Source organism: Porites lutea, chromosome 4 (assembly GCF_958299795.1).
Source record: "Porites lutea chromosome 4, jaPorLute2.1, whole genome shotgun sequence".
NCBI lineage: Eukaryota > Metazoa > Cnidaria > Anthozoa > Scleractinia > Poritidae > Porites > Porites lutea.
Genome location: NC_133204.1, coordinates 28,132,264 through 28,147,987, shown reverse-complemented (window position 1 = coordinate 28,147,987; position 15,724 = coordinate 28,132,264). Strand labels below are relative to the sequence as shown.

General features: G+C 37.1%; 2 protein-coding genes across 4 annotated transcripts; one reads left to right on the top strand and one right to left on the bottom strand.

The window, feature by feature from the left end:
* The first annotated feature begins 3,888 nt into the window (after positions 1-3,888).
* On the top strand, positions 3,889-8,056 carry LOC140933189 (uncharacterized). Of its 3 annotated transcripts, none has more exons than XM_073382701.1 (3): positions 3,889-4,040; positions 5,901-6,266; positions 6,464-8,056. In XM_073382701.1, the coding sequence occupies exons 2-3, from the start codon at positions 6,185-6,187 to the stop codon at positions 7,435-7,437; spliced, it is 1,056 nt and encodes a 351-aa protein (XP_073238802.1). In that variant the 5' UTR covers positions 3,889-4,040; positions 5,901-6,184; the 3' UTR covers positions 7,438-8,056. The 3 variants fall into 3 exon arrangements, with proteins under 3 accessions (XP_073238802.1, XP_073238804.1, XP_073238803.1); XM_073382703.1 differs by lacking the exon at positions 3,889-4,040 and adding an exon at positions 5,297-5,383; XM_073382702.1 differs by lacking the exon at positions 3,889-4,040 and adding an exon at positions 5,487-5,735.
* A 4,114-nt stretch (positions 8,057-12,170) lies between these two features.
* LOC140932794 (neurogenin-3-like) lies at positions 12,171-14,003 on the bottom strand. The gene is made up of 2 exons (XM_073382305.1): positions 13,455-14,003; positions 12,171-12,324 (listed from the first exon to the last, which is right to left on the bottom strand). The coding sequence occupies exons 1-2, from the start codon at positions 14,001-14,003 to the stop codon at positions 12,289-12,291; spliced, it is 585 nt and encodes a 194-aa protein (XP_073238406.1). The 3' UTR covers positions 12,171-12,288.
* Positions 14,004-15,724: the final 1,721 nt, after the last annotated feature.

Genomic DNA, 15,724 nt, shown 5'->3' with positions numbered 1-15,724 from the left:
AACCCTATGGGTTCGGAAGGAAGGTTATTTTTTGTTTCGAGACTTTCGGAAGGACGATATGTCTACAACAATTCTTGGTTTGCAACCACGTGACAGGGCGGCCATGTTGGGGGTCAATGCAATGGAATGTTTTCTCGAAGAATTGAAATGAAAATAGAGTTTAGTTCCCAGAGGAGAGGAATGCTTTTGTTCTTGAGCACCAACATTGCCGCCATGACGTCACGTGCAAACCAGCAATATGGGTCGAGTCACTTAATGGTCGGCATAGTTAAAAATGGAAAATTTGAGTGTGACAAAAAGGTAGGAAGGAGGTGGAGTATGGAGCTAAGCAAACTCTATTTGTTCAATAAGAAAAAGAAATTGTTCAAATTTTTGCGTGCATTTATGCTCACTAAATTTTCAAGTTTTATTCTCTGTTCGTTGTAGATGTTGCACCATTTTGTTTCAATGGTTAGTTTAATTGATCATTACTGTTTTTGTAATATAATAACCTGCCCTAACATGCATTTGATTTAGAAAATAAAATCTATTGGTTTTCTCCTAAAAAAAATTCATGGCCGCCTCACACAAAAGGGGAGCATCTTAATCCTTTAAACCCTAAGATCAAAATCTGAATTCTCATTTGTTGTTGTTCCTATATACTCCTACAGAAGTAGTGGGGAGAAGTTGATGTCAAACAAATTCATCTCGTGTGATCATGTCTGTAATTCTCATGACCACTCTATTTTACAAAGCACTGATATTACAAGGAGAAATTTGATTCTGGTCACTCTTAGGGCTTAAAGGGTTAATATCACACTACTTTTATGCAAATTTTTTCTTTAAGAATCCGGAATCGGGGAAAATTTTACTTGTGGAATCTGGAATCCTGGGCTTCGGAATCCGGAATACAGCTCAACGAGTCCGGAACCCACTAACAATTGGGGAGTCCGGCATCCAGAATCCAAGTTCCACTGAAAAAGACTAGAATCTAGTACAGTGAAACCTCTATTAAGCGGACTTCGGACACTAAAAAAAAGGTATATTTGGCTAATTTCTATTAAGCGGACACCGGACTGAATTGACAATGGTAGTTTTGGATTACGTCCTTGAAATACGGACTGAAGTCAGTTAATGATTTTGCATTTACTGAAACAAATTAAAGTTGGTAATGAAAGGTAACGAACTTGAACTCTGGATATCGACTGGATAGCTTCTTTAACAAGATGCAACTTTATCACAGTACAGGGTAACCGTTGAATGTTGATCGTTAACAAACGTTGCGCAATTTTTACAACCTCTATTAAGCGGACACATGGGTGTCCGCTTAATAGAGATTTCACTGTACCTGGAACCAGAATCCAAGGCTGCCTTGGATTCCCTTACACAAGCGAGATTTGGCGAGATAGCTTGTCAAGCCGACACGACAAGCTATCGGGTGAAGTGTGGAAATAGCCTAGGTCACTCAGCATTTACTACCAAAATATTTTTGAGTACCCCGGGGTTTAGCACAATTAAGAAAGGAAATCTTTTCCCTCGTGCTTGTGTCTGAGCTTGTATTTATGCTTTGATCCCATAGTCCGGCAAAGAAGACTGTTTGTTTTGTAGACAGTGAAACCCAAGATAAAGGTTTGGCAGGTCATGCTACCTGCATTAATTAGGTACGATTCTGCCTACTTATCATGAATTTCATAAAACTTGAATATCCAAAAGGTTGGATATTTAAATCTCTGACGTAATTTGCGTGATGTAAGCTGGGGGCTGACCAGTTCACTTTCCTTCATTATTAAAAAGGGAACCTGTTTCAATGGGTTTTAACTGCGAATATTAGACTATGGAAAAAGTAATTTCAGATTCGTATAAGGGGCAGGAAAGTTTAAGTGCAGGAAATTTTCCATGCGGGCAAAGCATGCAGAAAATGAGCAAGTGGAGTTCACAGAAATGGCATGAGCTTATTATGATGTTGTTTTGGCCAATATTTCATGTATGCAAATGACTTATTTGTTTTTCCTCTTAGAAAAAACTCGTTTTCAAAAAATTATTTTGCAGGGATACTCTATTCCTTCAAACTCCGCATTCATGTTTATTAGCAAAAAGAACGAAAAAATTGGAAACAATTGGGACTCGTGATCGTCTATGAAGTTGCTAATTTCATCGTTACCAAATCATCTAGTATGCATTTTTAATCACCCTGCTTGTCTGCAGACGCGAGATTGAACTTCACAAAACCTGTTTTGTTTTTCTCCTCTTACTGTTCGGTCTTTGATTAAGCGAGGTTTCTGTGGAGACACTCGTTTCATTTTATTGCTTCTCGCTTATTACAACTGGGAAATTTTGTAACGATAAAAATTGTCGTTCCAAAATCTTTTTGTTAATACGGTTTTGAAAACCTCTATGCATTTTTAATCGCTTGTCTTTAGAGTAAGGTGAGACGACCTAAAATAAAGAGTTCTTTGCCTTTCAGTGTTAGCACACGAAAATTGCTGGTGTTCGAAAAACTTCCTTTGTTGTAGTGTTGGGTTTTTGAAGATCCTAATTATCGGCGCATTTTCGTTTTTCAGTTGTGCACTGGAACGCAACTGTACTGAATTTACTTCTATTTCGTTGAAAAATGCAAACGATGATTCGAATGAAGTGATTAAAAGCAGACTCCAGCTTGCACTCTATTCTTTTTGCGGCTTCACTGCTCAGTGTTTTTTTTCGGGGGTCATTAGAAAGTAAACAGAAGACGCAGGCTTTAAAATGTCTCTTGTTCATTTACATTTGTTGTCTCAAAAAGAACTGGACCATCAATACATTTTGCTACCTTCCTTTAGCTCTCATCTCCTCTAGTATTTTAATTAACTAACGAAACCTGAGAAGACGTTTTAACAGTGTGGGATTTCGACTGTGGATCACAGGTCTTTGCTTTGTATTCTACTGAACTTAATTCTCTAATTAGAGATAATCCAGCTGGAATAAATTCTAAGAAATCATTCGTAAGAACGAAATACGTATACCTGCCTATCCTGTATAATATTTATTACACTAAATTCAACTGAAAATGTGAAAAAGGAACACATTTCGCAATAACGTTTGTCAGCTACGTTCAGAGGTTGTGAGGAAAACATAACATTAACTTTATGATACTAATAGCTGCCAACTATTTGTTGGAAATTCAAGAAGATAACAATGCTAACGCACGCGAGTAGTCTGTTTTAAAAACAGAGAAATGATGATCATTGACTTGGAAGTCCCGCCAAGCTGTGTGGGCTAAAGAGCTCGCTCTGTAATTAGTGGGTTGAACGGCAGGAAAATTTGGCTTAGCCAAGTGAAATTAAGACCTGGTTATAAGAGAAAGTTGCTTAATTTCTTGCGAGACTTTTACGATCTCTGTCACTAGCGAAAGAACAAGAACGATACTTTGCACTGGAGAGAAATGTACAGCATACATTTGACGACATATTAGCACTGTGATAATCTTGTGTTTCGAAAAAAAAATGATCTTAGTTGGACTTAATATCTTTTGTAATGTGCTATTTGAGTCCTGTTGTGCTAATGTTAAAGGAAAAAAAAAGGAAAAATGACAAGAAGCTTAATGTCTTTTCGGTACTGGTAATAAACTAAAGTCACAACGAAATAAGTCATTTGCAAATTTAAAAAATTGCGTTTGACTGACAGTTCACTTTACAGTTCGTAACAAAACGATGCAGGATCAGTCAAAAGAACTCATTCATCGAACGAGAACGCAATTTAAATAGCCCATAGAAAATTTCTCAAAAGAGGATAATGGACTGTATTGATATAGCCATTAAAGCAGTAAAAAATGGGTTCTTTTTTGATGTCTGTTATAATATATGCTAAGACGTAAAATAATGCTTGCACCTGTTTGTGTGAGTTATGATGATTAACTCGCGCAAACGATATCTTTTAAAACTTCGACAGCTTCATTTGTTGAAATAATTTTTTGTAAACAAAACGAAGGCTCCAAAATCAAGAATATTACTTCCATTCCGATTCAGTATCTAATATATAAGCGTTCGCGTAAAATACAGCTCATATGACTTCAAGCCACTAATACTGTAAGTATAAAAAGAGAAATGATGACACTTGTCTTTAAAGTTAACACGTCTCGATTAACGAGTCTTAAAAATGATTTTCTTTTCAAATAAGTTCTACTCTTCAAAAGCGCAAAAGCGATCAAAGTCTCGTACACTCCTAAAAGTAATCATAATTATAAGCGTTGTTTCTCAATTATTGCGCCATTGGCAAAACATTTTTCTTACAGGTTTTGCGACCAATATGTTTGTATGTAACGGAAAAATAATCGGAACGCGAAAAGAGTATCATTACAATACACGCCTTGGAGAGGTTTCCCGAATTTCTTTTGGTTATCGATTTGTTACGTTTTTAGTGGGATTCTCCGCATTTCGATAGCTAGCAAATATTTTAAGACCAAGAAAGTTCATAATATGCAAACGATGAATTTGGGAAATTTAATTAATCCTCATAAAAGTGTTTTGAATTCGAAAGGCGACATTCGTCCAACGCGGAAATGATGTATAACATATTTTACCAGTCTATTACGTGGACAAATAGAAACTGTAGTTTGCACCTTTTATTCGCTCTTGAAATGAATTTTCGCCCCAAGAAACAGTCGGTGAAATTATTTTCCTTTGAAAATTTTGATATTGACTTTTTCCCCCATCGATTTATTTTGTCAAGAAATTTTAGTTGCGCTTGGACCCAAACGATCGCAATCTTTCTTCGTTTGTATCGCTTCAATGGGTGTTAAAAATTGGAACATTTTCTACCACAAGCTGAAAATTTAAGGTATCAAGTGCGCTTAATTTTTTTTTCAGATAAACAGTGCGCAAGCTTTAATTTTAGTTAGATCTTGTCGATATTTTATCAATCCTAATCCCATTGTTTTAATTTTCATTTTAAAACACCCTTACGCTAAAAGGAGATAGTCAGATCATTGTGGTCGTCTGAGACCGAATTTTGTTTTGTTGAATTATAATAAAGTTGGCTAGTAAAGCTAGTGTAGTAACACCACAAACGTGAAAGCTAGTTATTTTAAATTGCACAATGGTTATCAAGTGTTTCGAGTTAGATGAAATAAAGGCACAGTGGGGATTTTACCTGCCGTAATAATGGCGGCCCTACACCACATAGATCCCCTTTGTTGTGAAAGCATAGAAAAAGCAAAACAATTCTCGAGGAGTTATTGAGGCTTTAGAGACAAACTGGCGACCGATCATAATACTGAATTAAATAAACAAACTCTGGGCCGATAGTTTTGCAATGATAGAAGATAGCGAGTGCTGGATTGGATGGAACTGCGGTAAGATTAATTTATGCCGAGAGGTTTGGGGGAAAACCTTACCGAAGCCAAAAGACTGAAGGAAATTCAAAATAAACGGTAAATAAATGTCTTCTTCCTTGGCCAAAGGTGGGAGAATTTTGCGGATGCGAAGGCGGACTCATAAATACCATTGAAATGACAAAAAAGATTTCTACACAAAGACCTCTACCAGTGGCCAGTAATAAAGCTAGCTTTAGTTATTATGAACCAAGATCCAATAGGCCGGCCTATAGCCTTAAACATCACTTATTACACCCTAGCGAGAGAGGGATAAATATTTTCAAGAGCGAATTCTTCAGTATTTGCATTTTTATTACAGCGCAACGGGTGTAGAAGAGGTCGACTATACCCAAACCGGTTAACACCAAAAAACGAGTACCCCTCAGAAAAAGTTCGAAGAACTGCGAAAGTACGTACCATGATGTTTTGGCCAGAGAATATACTCTTGATTATTCCTACGGAGAATTTGTCTGCGGATTTTCTGATAAGAGTATGAAAATTGAAGCCAACAGAAGCAGGTGTTGTAGAGTTATTTTCATATGTGCAGTTTATAAATTATTCAATATGTTTGCAGGTTTCCAGACCTGACGAAATCTGATTGGCCGATAAGTTAATCATCCAAACGGAACACAATGCAGAGATCTATCTGAGTCCCCATGACATAAAGTTGTTAAAAGATTTCGCACTCACTGAGTTGCTATAAGATGAAGCTACACAAAGGAAAACCGCTCAGTCTTACAGAGACCAGATTGCCTAAAGATCTACGCTTGAATCGCGCCAAATTTCCTCTCTAGAGGAAACAACTTCGCATCGCAACGGCCTTGACAAATTCTCTTAATATACCGCAAATCTACTGCGATGCCGAGAGCTTTTCTGCTGAAAAGAGATTTTGATGATGGTAATTATTTCAGTGAGGAAAAAATACTTTTCATCCATCAAGGTCAGTTCTGCATTATATACTTCTATTTTCTGAATCCAAATCATTTTAAGTATTTGCTAGAATGCGTTAATTCGAATTGTCTCAAAATTCAGAGCGTCTCTATGTAAACATGTCATAGGCCACTTTCATGTTAGAGCTGTGTGTTCATTTTAACATTTTAGTAGAAGTATCATGCATGTCGCGTTTTTAATTCGCAGATGGGGAAAAGTCGACGAGCAAAGATTTCTCAGACGTCAGACGAAGCAAGCGGCCGGGCGGGCCGACAAAGATAAAGAAAGAAGATGCCGAAGAGGAGTTGCTTAATGCGTTTCAGAAGAAAAAGAAATTATCTTATCCAGCCGATGTCCGAATTGACAGGCGCGTAAATGATATCGGAAAGATTTTGAGGTTTGCAGATGATTTCATTAATAATGAAAAGAAAATGTCGGAGAAAGATGCTCAAAAAAGCAGCCTTAGTGAAATTTCATTGATAGCCGGACACAGAATTCTCCAGGGAAACGAATTGTTTCAAAATTCAGGAACAGGTGGATTCGAATCGAGTAAAAAAGCTAACTCATCTTCGGGCGATTTGAAACGGGTGACACCTTCCACGAATAGAAAATTCCCTCCTATGAATAAAGCAAATGAGCTGAATGGCACAGGCGCGAAGAATCGCTCAGACAAAACTGTCCACAAATGCAATCAGTGTGGCAAAGTTTTCAAGACCAAGTACACTCTGTCAATCCACTTAAAAATGCCCGATCACACTAAGAGCCGACCGTTTGTGTGTAACGTCTGCGGAAAAGGGTTTCGCCTATCGAGTACCCTCTGCCGGCATAAGATCATCCACACCGAGAAAAAACCGCATAAATGTGACGAATGTGGGAAAAGCTTCAACCGGTCGTCCACCCTCAAAACGCATCTGCGAACACATAGTGACAAGAAGGCCTTCATCTGCGACATCTGCGGCAAGGGCTTTCACCAGAAGGGTAACCTGCGTAATCATATCATGATTCACACGGGAGAAAAGCCGTTCCGATGCAACCAGTGTAATCGAGCCTTTAACAAGATGTCCAATCTGAAATTCCATATGCACACCCATTCAGATAATTTGCCATTTCACTGTAGGACTTGCCGCAAACGTTTCTCGAAAAAGACAGACTTAAAAGAACACGTTGAACAAGCGCATTGAGAATTCTCAAAGACTTATCCGAATAATTTGTTGGATTCGCTGAAACATGACAGAAGCACTTTTTTTTGTGCTTAATTAACATTTTTTACTTTGTCGAGGAATTGACTCTAATTTAACTTCTAAATAACAAGAGTACTCATTTATAAGTCAGTTTACTAAATATTTCCAACAACATTTTTCTACCTGGGAATAAAGGCATTCAAAGATTCCATTCGCAAGTGGAAGAACGCGAGCAATTTTTTTAAAAACGCAACTTGCAATTTGTACTTAACTGAAATATTTGTAGTTAATCATGTTGACATGATTTAGAATTATCACCGAAATAAGAGTTCGATAGGAACCACAATGAGCTGAATTTTGAAGTATTTATGCTCTCTTGAATAATATTCCAAATACTTATACTTTACTAACTATTTTTGCGACCAAGAGGCACTGGTGTAATGTTGTTATTTTAATGGCTATGAAATAAATTATCCTCATTTGTCAAGAACAAGTACAAAGCACGATTCAGTAACCTCTTTACAATGTTAAAATTTCAATTTAACACTTAAATTTAGTTACACGATCTTGAATAAGACCGCACTATTGAATATTCTTTGCATGGCAATAATTAAAAGATTCGTGAAAATGAAGACCACTGGTTGTTTTTTGCCTGAAGTTTTAAACCGTCAAGTAATTCTCACACTTGTTAATGACAAAACTTTTAAAAGTTATAACTGCCATCTTCCTTGTTCTAATTGACTAGTGCTGTTTAACCTATTTCGTGTCGTCCCTCGAAGCGACACTTTATTCCCTTTGTTAAAATTCCGTTGAATAAACTCTGGCAGGTGGAATTTTTTTCGCTTAGTTACTGAGCTTTTGAACGCCGGAAACATGCTTTGAAAACATACTGTTCCTTCAATTGTTTAACTGCAAAAAAGATGATTAACTGTTCACAGTATACCATTGCTTTCCCGCCTTTGAAAATTGTTCACTGTCAGGGGTGAATTGAGTGATAAGACGCTCGCGAGTCTATTAAACCACAACTTCTTAACTTATTGCCACAAAAATACCTCCCGCAGGGCCTTTTTTTTTATTTAGACACCCTGTATCACTCTCCAGACGTAATGGAATACATTAAATTAATTGGGGCTTTTCTAATACAATGCGCTGAGGAGCAAAATGGATTCGGCTGTCGTCAAGGCAATTAAAACCGCTCCAGGAACCTGAAAATCATGCTGATATTTCGTTTCTTGTTTTTTTTTTGGATGGCAAAGAGGAGAAGCCAATGACATCCGAAAGCAAAGACACCACCAACGTAAAGTTGACCCTTTAAACTTTAAACTGTTTAGAAAAGGGAATATGCGCGATGAAGGCGACTTTGCAACGAAACTAATTTGGGAGGCTAGTGATTCAGATTTCTCATAAAATATCGACTTCAGCAATTAAATCAACAGAAAAGGAAACATAGTAGTCGCAATAAAGCCACTGAACAACGTGCTAAGAAAGAGGATGATTTCTATTTTAATGTGAATGCCTTAGTTTAAGAAATAAAATTGTCTACAAAAAAATTTCGTCCCTCGCCAAAAAAAAAAATTATTGACAGACAGCCGATAAATCGAAAAGAAGTATTATTATTAGTAATTTTCGTGGGACATAAAACATTTAAAAAGTTCAAGGATAAACAATTTATCTGTTTCTACTGAACAAACTTTCTTGTCAACATTAGTCTCACTCGAAATGTAAAGTTGTTTCCTCCGGGTTCCTCTACAACTGACTATAAAGCATGCAAAAAATTCGGCTGTATATTTTTTGATACATTTTCTTTTTTGCGTCGATTGTATACAGTCTTCAGTATTACCTAAAAGGAAAACTTGCAAGCGAAAATGCGATTGAGCAATCACACCCACAACCGATGCTACACCGAAAATACTCATTTCTCAAGCTCATTAAAATTTAAGAGCCTTAATATTGCAAACAGATAGAATTACTAGGGAGAAAAAAGAAGGGGTTTTATAAGCATTGAGATTAGAAAAAATGGTGAAAAAAGAAAAAAAAGGAAAAGAGAAAGAAAAAGAAACTTTATCAGAAAGCTAACATTAGATGCCTGATAGATAGAAAATTATTATTTCGTAAACAAATTAAGGATATTTCAAAACAAATTTCACAAGAGGGACATGCTTAGCCTTGATTCATAAATTTTTAAACTAGTATATAAGCTGCAAAAAGTCGGAGGTTTTTTAAACTGTGAAATGTGGAATTAAAGTTCATATATCCTAAATGTTTGCTTGCTTCTTTGTTGTCGTTTGCCAGCATTTCTGGTCATGATGACCCTTGCTAAAAAAAAAAACAAACACGCTATTGCACTAAATATTTTACGAACAGTTGGTGGTTGCGACAAGAGGATGATCAATTGAATCTCAAGTGAAATAAAGACAATATTTTTTTCTTAGAAAAGAACAACAAGCGCGCGTGTGGCGTCCCAAGCGTTTTGTTGTTGTTAATTTATGACTTGTTCTTGTGATAATTGTGTGTATTCTGACTGTTCATTGACTCCAAACTTCCCCGCTGATTAGCAAATAGGAAAAGCAGAGCAACCCGCTAATATTCGCACGTATCATTACTAAGAAAACAATGGATGTTCACCTTGATGTTAACATCTATGTTAAATTGTTTTGATTGTGCTTTGCAACTGCAAAGGCTCTAACCCCAGTTCATTTCCGATTGTTAGGGTTCGTAAGAAACAATACGCGCAGTACACACGCTTCTCACCTGAATCAGTTCTAAAGTACTTTGGGTGAACGCAAAGAGAAATGTTAGAAACTTTTTGTACGGCAAAAAAAATAAAAGCACAACAGGGGATAAAGAAATATCAGCGTCTTGTTCAACAAATTTTTCTTCTGATTTGACCATTCAATAATCTCGTCCATAAGCTAAGTTTGAACAACACTGTTTGGTGTTTGGAACAAACAGCCTTACATTCATTGAGCTGGTCTTGAATTCAAAACGAGGCTTCTTTCTAAGTGGGCGTAAGCTTAAATTTTGAATCACCTCGAGCAGTCCCGCAAGCCGTATATTTTTCTTTATATTTTCCAAGTTAAGTGGCTTAGAGATATTTAAGAAGATTATTCCCTGATTCAAATCTTTATTAAGACTTTTGGGCAGCTAATGACTTTTTCAGCTTGTAGCTTCATTTTATAACTAAAACCGCAAACGTGTCTTATATTAGCATAACGATGGTGTGTCTTAAGGCTAATAAAAGGTGGTCTATTTAGAGCCTTTCATGCATGCAAAGTGGAATATCTAGTTGCAGAAAAAAAATGAATAAAAACAATGTCAGTTGTATCAGTCAAGTTTCAACTGAAAACTGAAGTAGCGCTGAAAAATTAATTTTTGTGTTGAATATTTTTGTACTACTCTTGGCAGTTGTAAATAGTGACTGAAACGGCCTGTTGAATTATTACTACAATACATTTTTAATCAGTACCTGAAAATGTTTTACACAGAATTGCAAATATCGATAAAGGACAGTTCCTTAGTGGACGGTTAAAATTTCATTTTATAGACGTTTCGTCATTTAATCAAAACTTAAAATACCAGAACCAAAGAGTCTATTTTTTTTACGCAAAACTACATACTGCTGACATTAACAGCGAGATGAATTTGAAATGACTAAGAGGTTATTCTTGAAACAAAAAAACAAAGCTCATTTTGTTAAAAAGATGGTAAATCAGAAAACACACCTCTCTTTGTACTGTATTAGTGATGTACTCTATATCTTTCTCAGTATAAGCAACAAGCCGCAGTTTGGTAATATTTTTCTCAGGTGGAACTTGGCAGAATATTTTTAGAAATGCAACCAAAAATATTGTTTTGATTTTGTGCAGTATTTAATGATAAGTTTTCTCTTACGCGAGAAGTCGTCAAAATGAAAGATATACTTTACTTTTGAAAACAAAGCCAAAAAAAGTAATGTGACTTATTAAAAAGGACTCTGAAATCCTCTCAGGCAATCGTTTTATCGGTTAAAAAGGAGCTGAAACTCTTAAAACTCTGAATAAAAGGTCAGACCCGACAAAAAAACTAACCGACAAAATAACAGCATGAATGAGTTAGGCGGAAAGAACGATCGAAAATGTTGTTTGCATAATCCAACATTCTGGCTGTCCGTCAAGTGTATAAGATGTGCTATGGTTTCCTAGATGGGAAATGGGAGGACTATTTGATTCCAGATAGTGAAAGGAGAATACGACGGAAGCCATGATTTTAAGTGTATTTATACCGAAAGGACAGAAGGATAGTTTTAGATTTTCTTTCTTTCACCAATAACTGAATGGAACAAACTCCCAAAAGAAACTGTCACCAGCCAATATATAATTCTTGTCTATTTTTTAGAAGTAAACTCTTTCAGGTTATCTTTTGTTAGCAGTTAATATTAGTTGTATTTGTAGTTTTAGCTTTTATTATCTTTTTTTTCAGAGTTTTAGAGTTGGCGTGATGCCCCTGGATGTTGCCGACAGAACAACATTTAGAAATGGCAAACAAAAGTCTAACTTACTTCGCAGCCCTATGATATCAATAAAACCATTTCCCATGCTCTATTTCGTTCCCAGTCCCCTTATTTCATTTTCCTTTCCAGGTGCTCGTTTCCATTTACCGTTTCTTGTTTCCAGTTTCCCTTCTCCCTTTCGCTATTTTAGTGGCATCCTCTACGTAAATTTGCACTAATATCAAAAGAAAAGAAAAAGTTTATTTTACAATTTAGTTTGAATTCTGAAATTGGCTCATACATTTCCAGACAATAAAAAGAAGTCTTTATTGTTTTCCGGTATGAAAAATAAGGGATCATTTCCAAGGTAATTCCTGCACTTTTTAATGGCCTTCAATGTACAAGCCTGTAGCTGCATTCTGTTGAAGAGAAAAAAAAATCGTTCAAAAGGTCATGTTGTTTCAGTTATTGCGGTCCAAAAGACGCATTTTTAAAAACTTTAATTCCGAAATGTGACGTCATGGGTCTTTTGACAAGAGTTTAACATATAACAACCCAGTACTCATTACTAATAGGCCTTTTATAGCCAGTCATTTACGTGGTGCAAAGCCCAAAGCCGCCGAATACAGTCAACTTCCTTTATAGCGGACACTGTAGGGACCTTGACTTAGTGTCCTCATTAGCGAGATGTAATAGCCACAATTTTTTTGCCTGGGATTTAGCTACCCTCTGTTTTATCGGGGTGTCCGTTTTACCGAGATGTCCCCAAGGCAAGAGTTGACTGTAACAACTCAGTACTCATTATTAATAGGCCCTTTATTCATTCACGTGGTACAAAGCCCAAAGCTGGAAGGTAAGGAAAGGACTGGGACAAGACAAACAAAAGGCTTACATCAGTCAACTGTGCATTTGCTGTTTTAGGTTAATAGAGAGGAGAAGTCATTACGTCACTTTGCCATGGTAGCAAAATTTCTGGATGACAACAAACCAAAACGTGAAAAAGTGAATTTGCCCTGCGTCAAACTTCATCGATGTTATTTAATTTCATTTAATTTGTCAAATGTTGGCGAAATTTTCTTGGTTAAATCCGAAAGGACCGTATCTAAGTTTAGAAAAAGAAAAAGAAACTTTTTCCGTTGTGCTCACCTACTCAATAAAGCGGGCGCCTGAAATTAGGAAGTTTCATGTCGCAGTCGTGCAACAACGGCTAAGAAATGTACAAAAAAGCGTGATGCACGTGCAAAGTTGTTTTTTGGCTCTAACCAGGATATTTTTTTGGTGACGTTGCAGGCATGGCACTGAAGGCCAACTTTTTCAAATTTCAATCCATGTCCATCCTTGTCATCCGTTGTAACAGACCAGAGACAGGAAACAGTTTCAAAACCTGAACATAGTCTTAAATAACAAAACTGGACTATTTTTATTTTTTGAATTCAACTGATGCGAAAAAAGTTTTAGTTTTGTAAAACAAAGGAGCAAATAGCGTGAAATAGCGCCTTTAAAGCGCCAAACAATGTGAAGATTGGCTGCGCGCTTTCAATATTTATACCTGTACGTTATACAGCAAACTCTCCCCTGACAAAGAATCAGCGAAACCATTTGACCAAAGACTGTAACAATCCTGTGCTGAAGTCTCACTGGAGTTAGGTATTGGCGAGGAAAACTGAGATCCACTAGAAACCGCCTGATGATGAGGAGGAAACTGGAAACTAGGCAACTCGGTAAATGTTGGCGGCGGGGGAACTGGGAGCTGAGTCGGATTCGTGTACTCGGAAATCCAGGGTCCCGATTTCAGTCCTCCGTTTGGATCCATTTCATAAGCGGGTGGGTATATCAATGGAGTGTTATAGCCATCAGAAATACTATTCTGAATGGAATCTTTCAGACTTTGGATGTAGTTTGTAGCGATCCGCAGCAGCTCTAGTTTTGTCTTCACGCGGGTTTCCTCGTAGTTCGGAATCGTACTTCGCAGCTCTTCAAAGGCGTCGTTCATTTTTCTGACCCGTTCTCGTTCTCGACGATTTGCTAAGACTCGCTTGGCTCTTGACATTTGTCTTTTTCGTGACTTCTTTGCTCTTTCCTCCATCGTGGAGTCCATGGCTGGGGAATTGGGTTATGAAAAAATGTCACATTCAGTAATCGTTTGAAACAGGGGTGGATCTAGGGGGAGGGTGCAGGGGGTGCGCACCCCCCCTCCCCTTGAGATGACCTGCGGTTTTCTAATACAACGGATATTCTGCAAAAAAAAAACTATGTGGTTTATTGGTGTTGAAGTAGAGCAAGAGACGAGTGCACCCCCTCCTAAAAAAAATCCTGGATCCACCCATGTGAAAGGTTATGTTCACACTATACCTGATATTATTTTTACCAGCACGAAAACCATACCGTATAAGGTTTCTGTTCACACATAAGAACATTGATTTTGGGGCGATTTTTGTAGCGAAGGGAAGCTGCGACGCGCTGATCTCTAAAGGGAGAGTCATGTATCTGATAGGTGTTCGTGAATATTATATAACCAGATACGAAAAACTATCCAGTATTGTATGAACATAGCCTCAAGCTTTTCGTTCTTAATTTTCACCACTATATTCAATGCCGAAGGCGAAATACAGCCGTCTCGGCTCCTCGCTCCTCACGCGCCGTCTTGGACATTTCTCTAATGGCGAGAAGCAAGCCAGAGACGGCTGTATTCGAAGGTTGATGATTGTGTCGGCGAAAAATCATTTATTGACTATTCAAATGAATTCTCGAGCTCTTTTGCAAATTATTTAAATTGTATCACACCAAAACGTAACTAAAACAACTGTTTCATATGGTTTGAATATCGTTAAAGCATTCAAATTATCAAAAATTAAACATTCCTTGGATGCCGACTTGGAGGAGTGTTGAACAACAAATTTGTCCACCATTTAAAAAAATTGCTGGTAAATGACGTGAAGTCTTTAATACATGTTCATATGAAAACGTAGCTTTACAGAGACTGGGCCGCTGCAACTCTTGAAAACAACTGCACACTATAAGGTTCTAAGGTTTGTTTTTAACTGATTAAAGTCAACTCTCTCGTAGACTCGACCGACATCGGAACCCACAATATGTGTCGGTCTTAATTAGGGGAGTCTTTGGGAGATGTCCGTCTTTATTGCAAGAGTCAGCTATAAAATGAGTAAAGAAAGGCAAGGACCAACTCTACGTGTCTGTTTCAGCGAGGTGTCCGTACGGTTAAGACAGAGTTGACTAACGAACAGGAGATGACCTTTTTATAAAGGTGGTAGCTAGAATATTCTTAAGTTCTCAGGGAGTTAAGGTGATTCATTTTAATTTCAGCAAGAGGTGACTGAACTTATTGTTTAGTTTCCGAGTACTATTAAAAATATCAAAGGTTTGGGTCATTCAATTTTCATATAGCAGTGAGATATGATTGTTTATTTACACACAGGACTGAGACGACAAATAAATAATCAGATAATACTTCCCTTATTTTTCAGCTGTTGGTGCGATATGGTGAATCTACTCATTATGTCTTTGAGTTATGTTTGTTTTTCACATTTGATAAATGAAAAGATAATTATTTGCAAAAGATTTACTTGAAGTTGCTGTTACCACTGAATTAATGGCTGATAGGCTTTTCATTTGAATCATTCCAGGCTTTACTTCTCGCTGTTCACGCAGATTGGTGATTTTTATGCCACTCAAATAACGGCCTCCCGAGCATGCCATTTAAAGCAAGCAAATACTCAAAACTACGAATCTGTTTAATTTTTTTGGACAGCATTAACGTAACACTTACAAGCTCTTCCCTTAAAAAAAATTCCGATCACC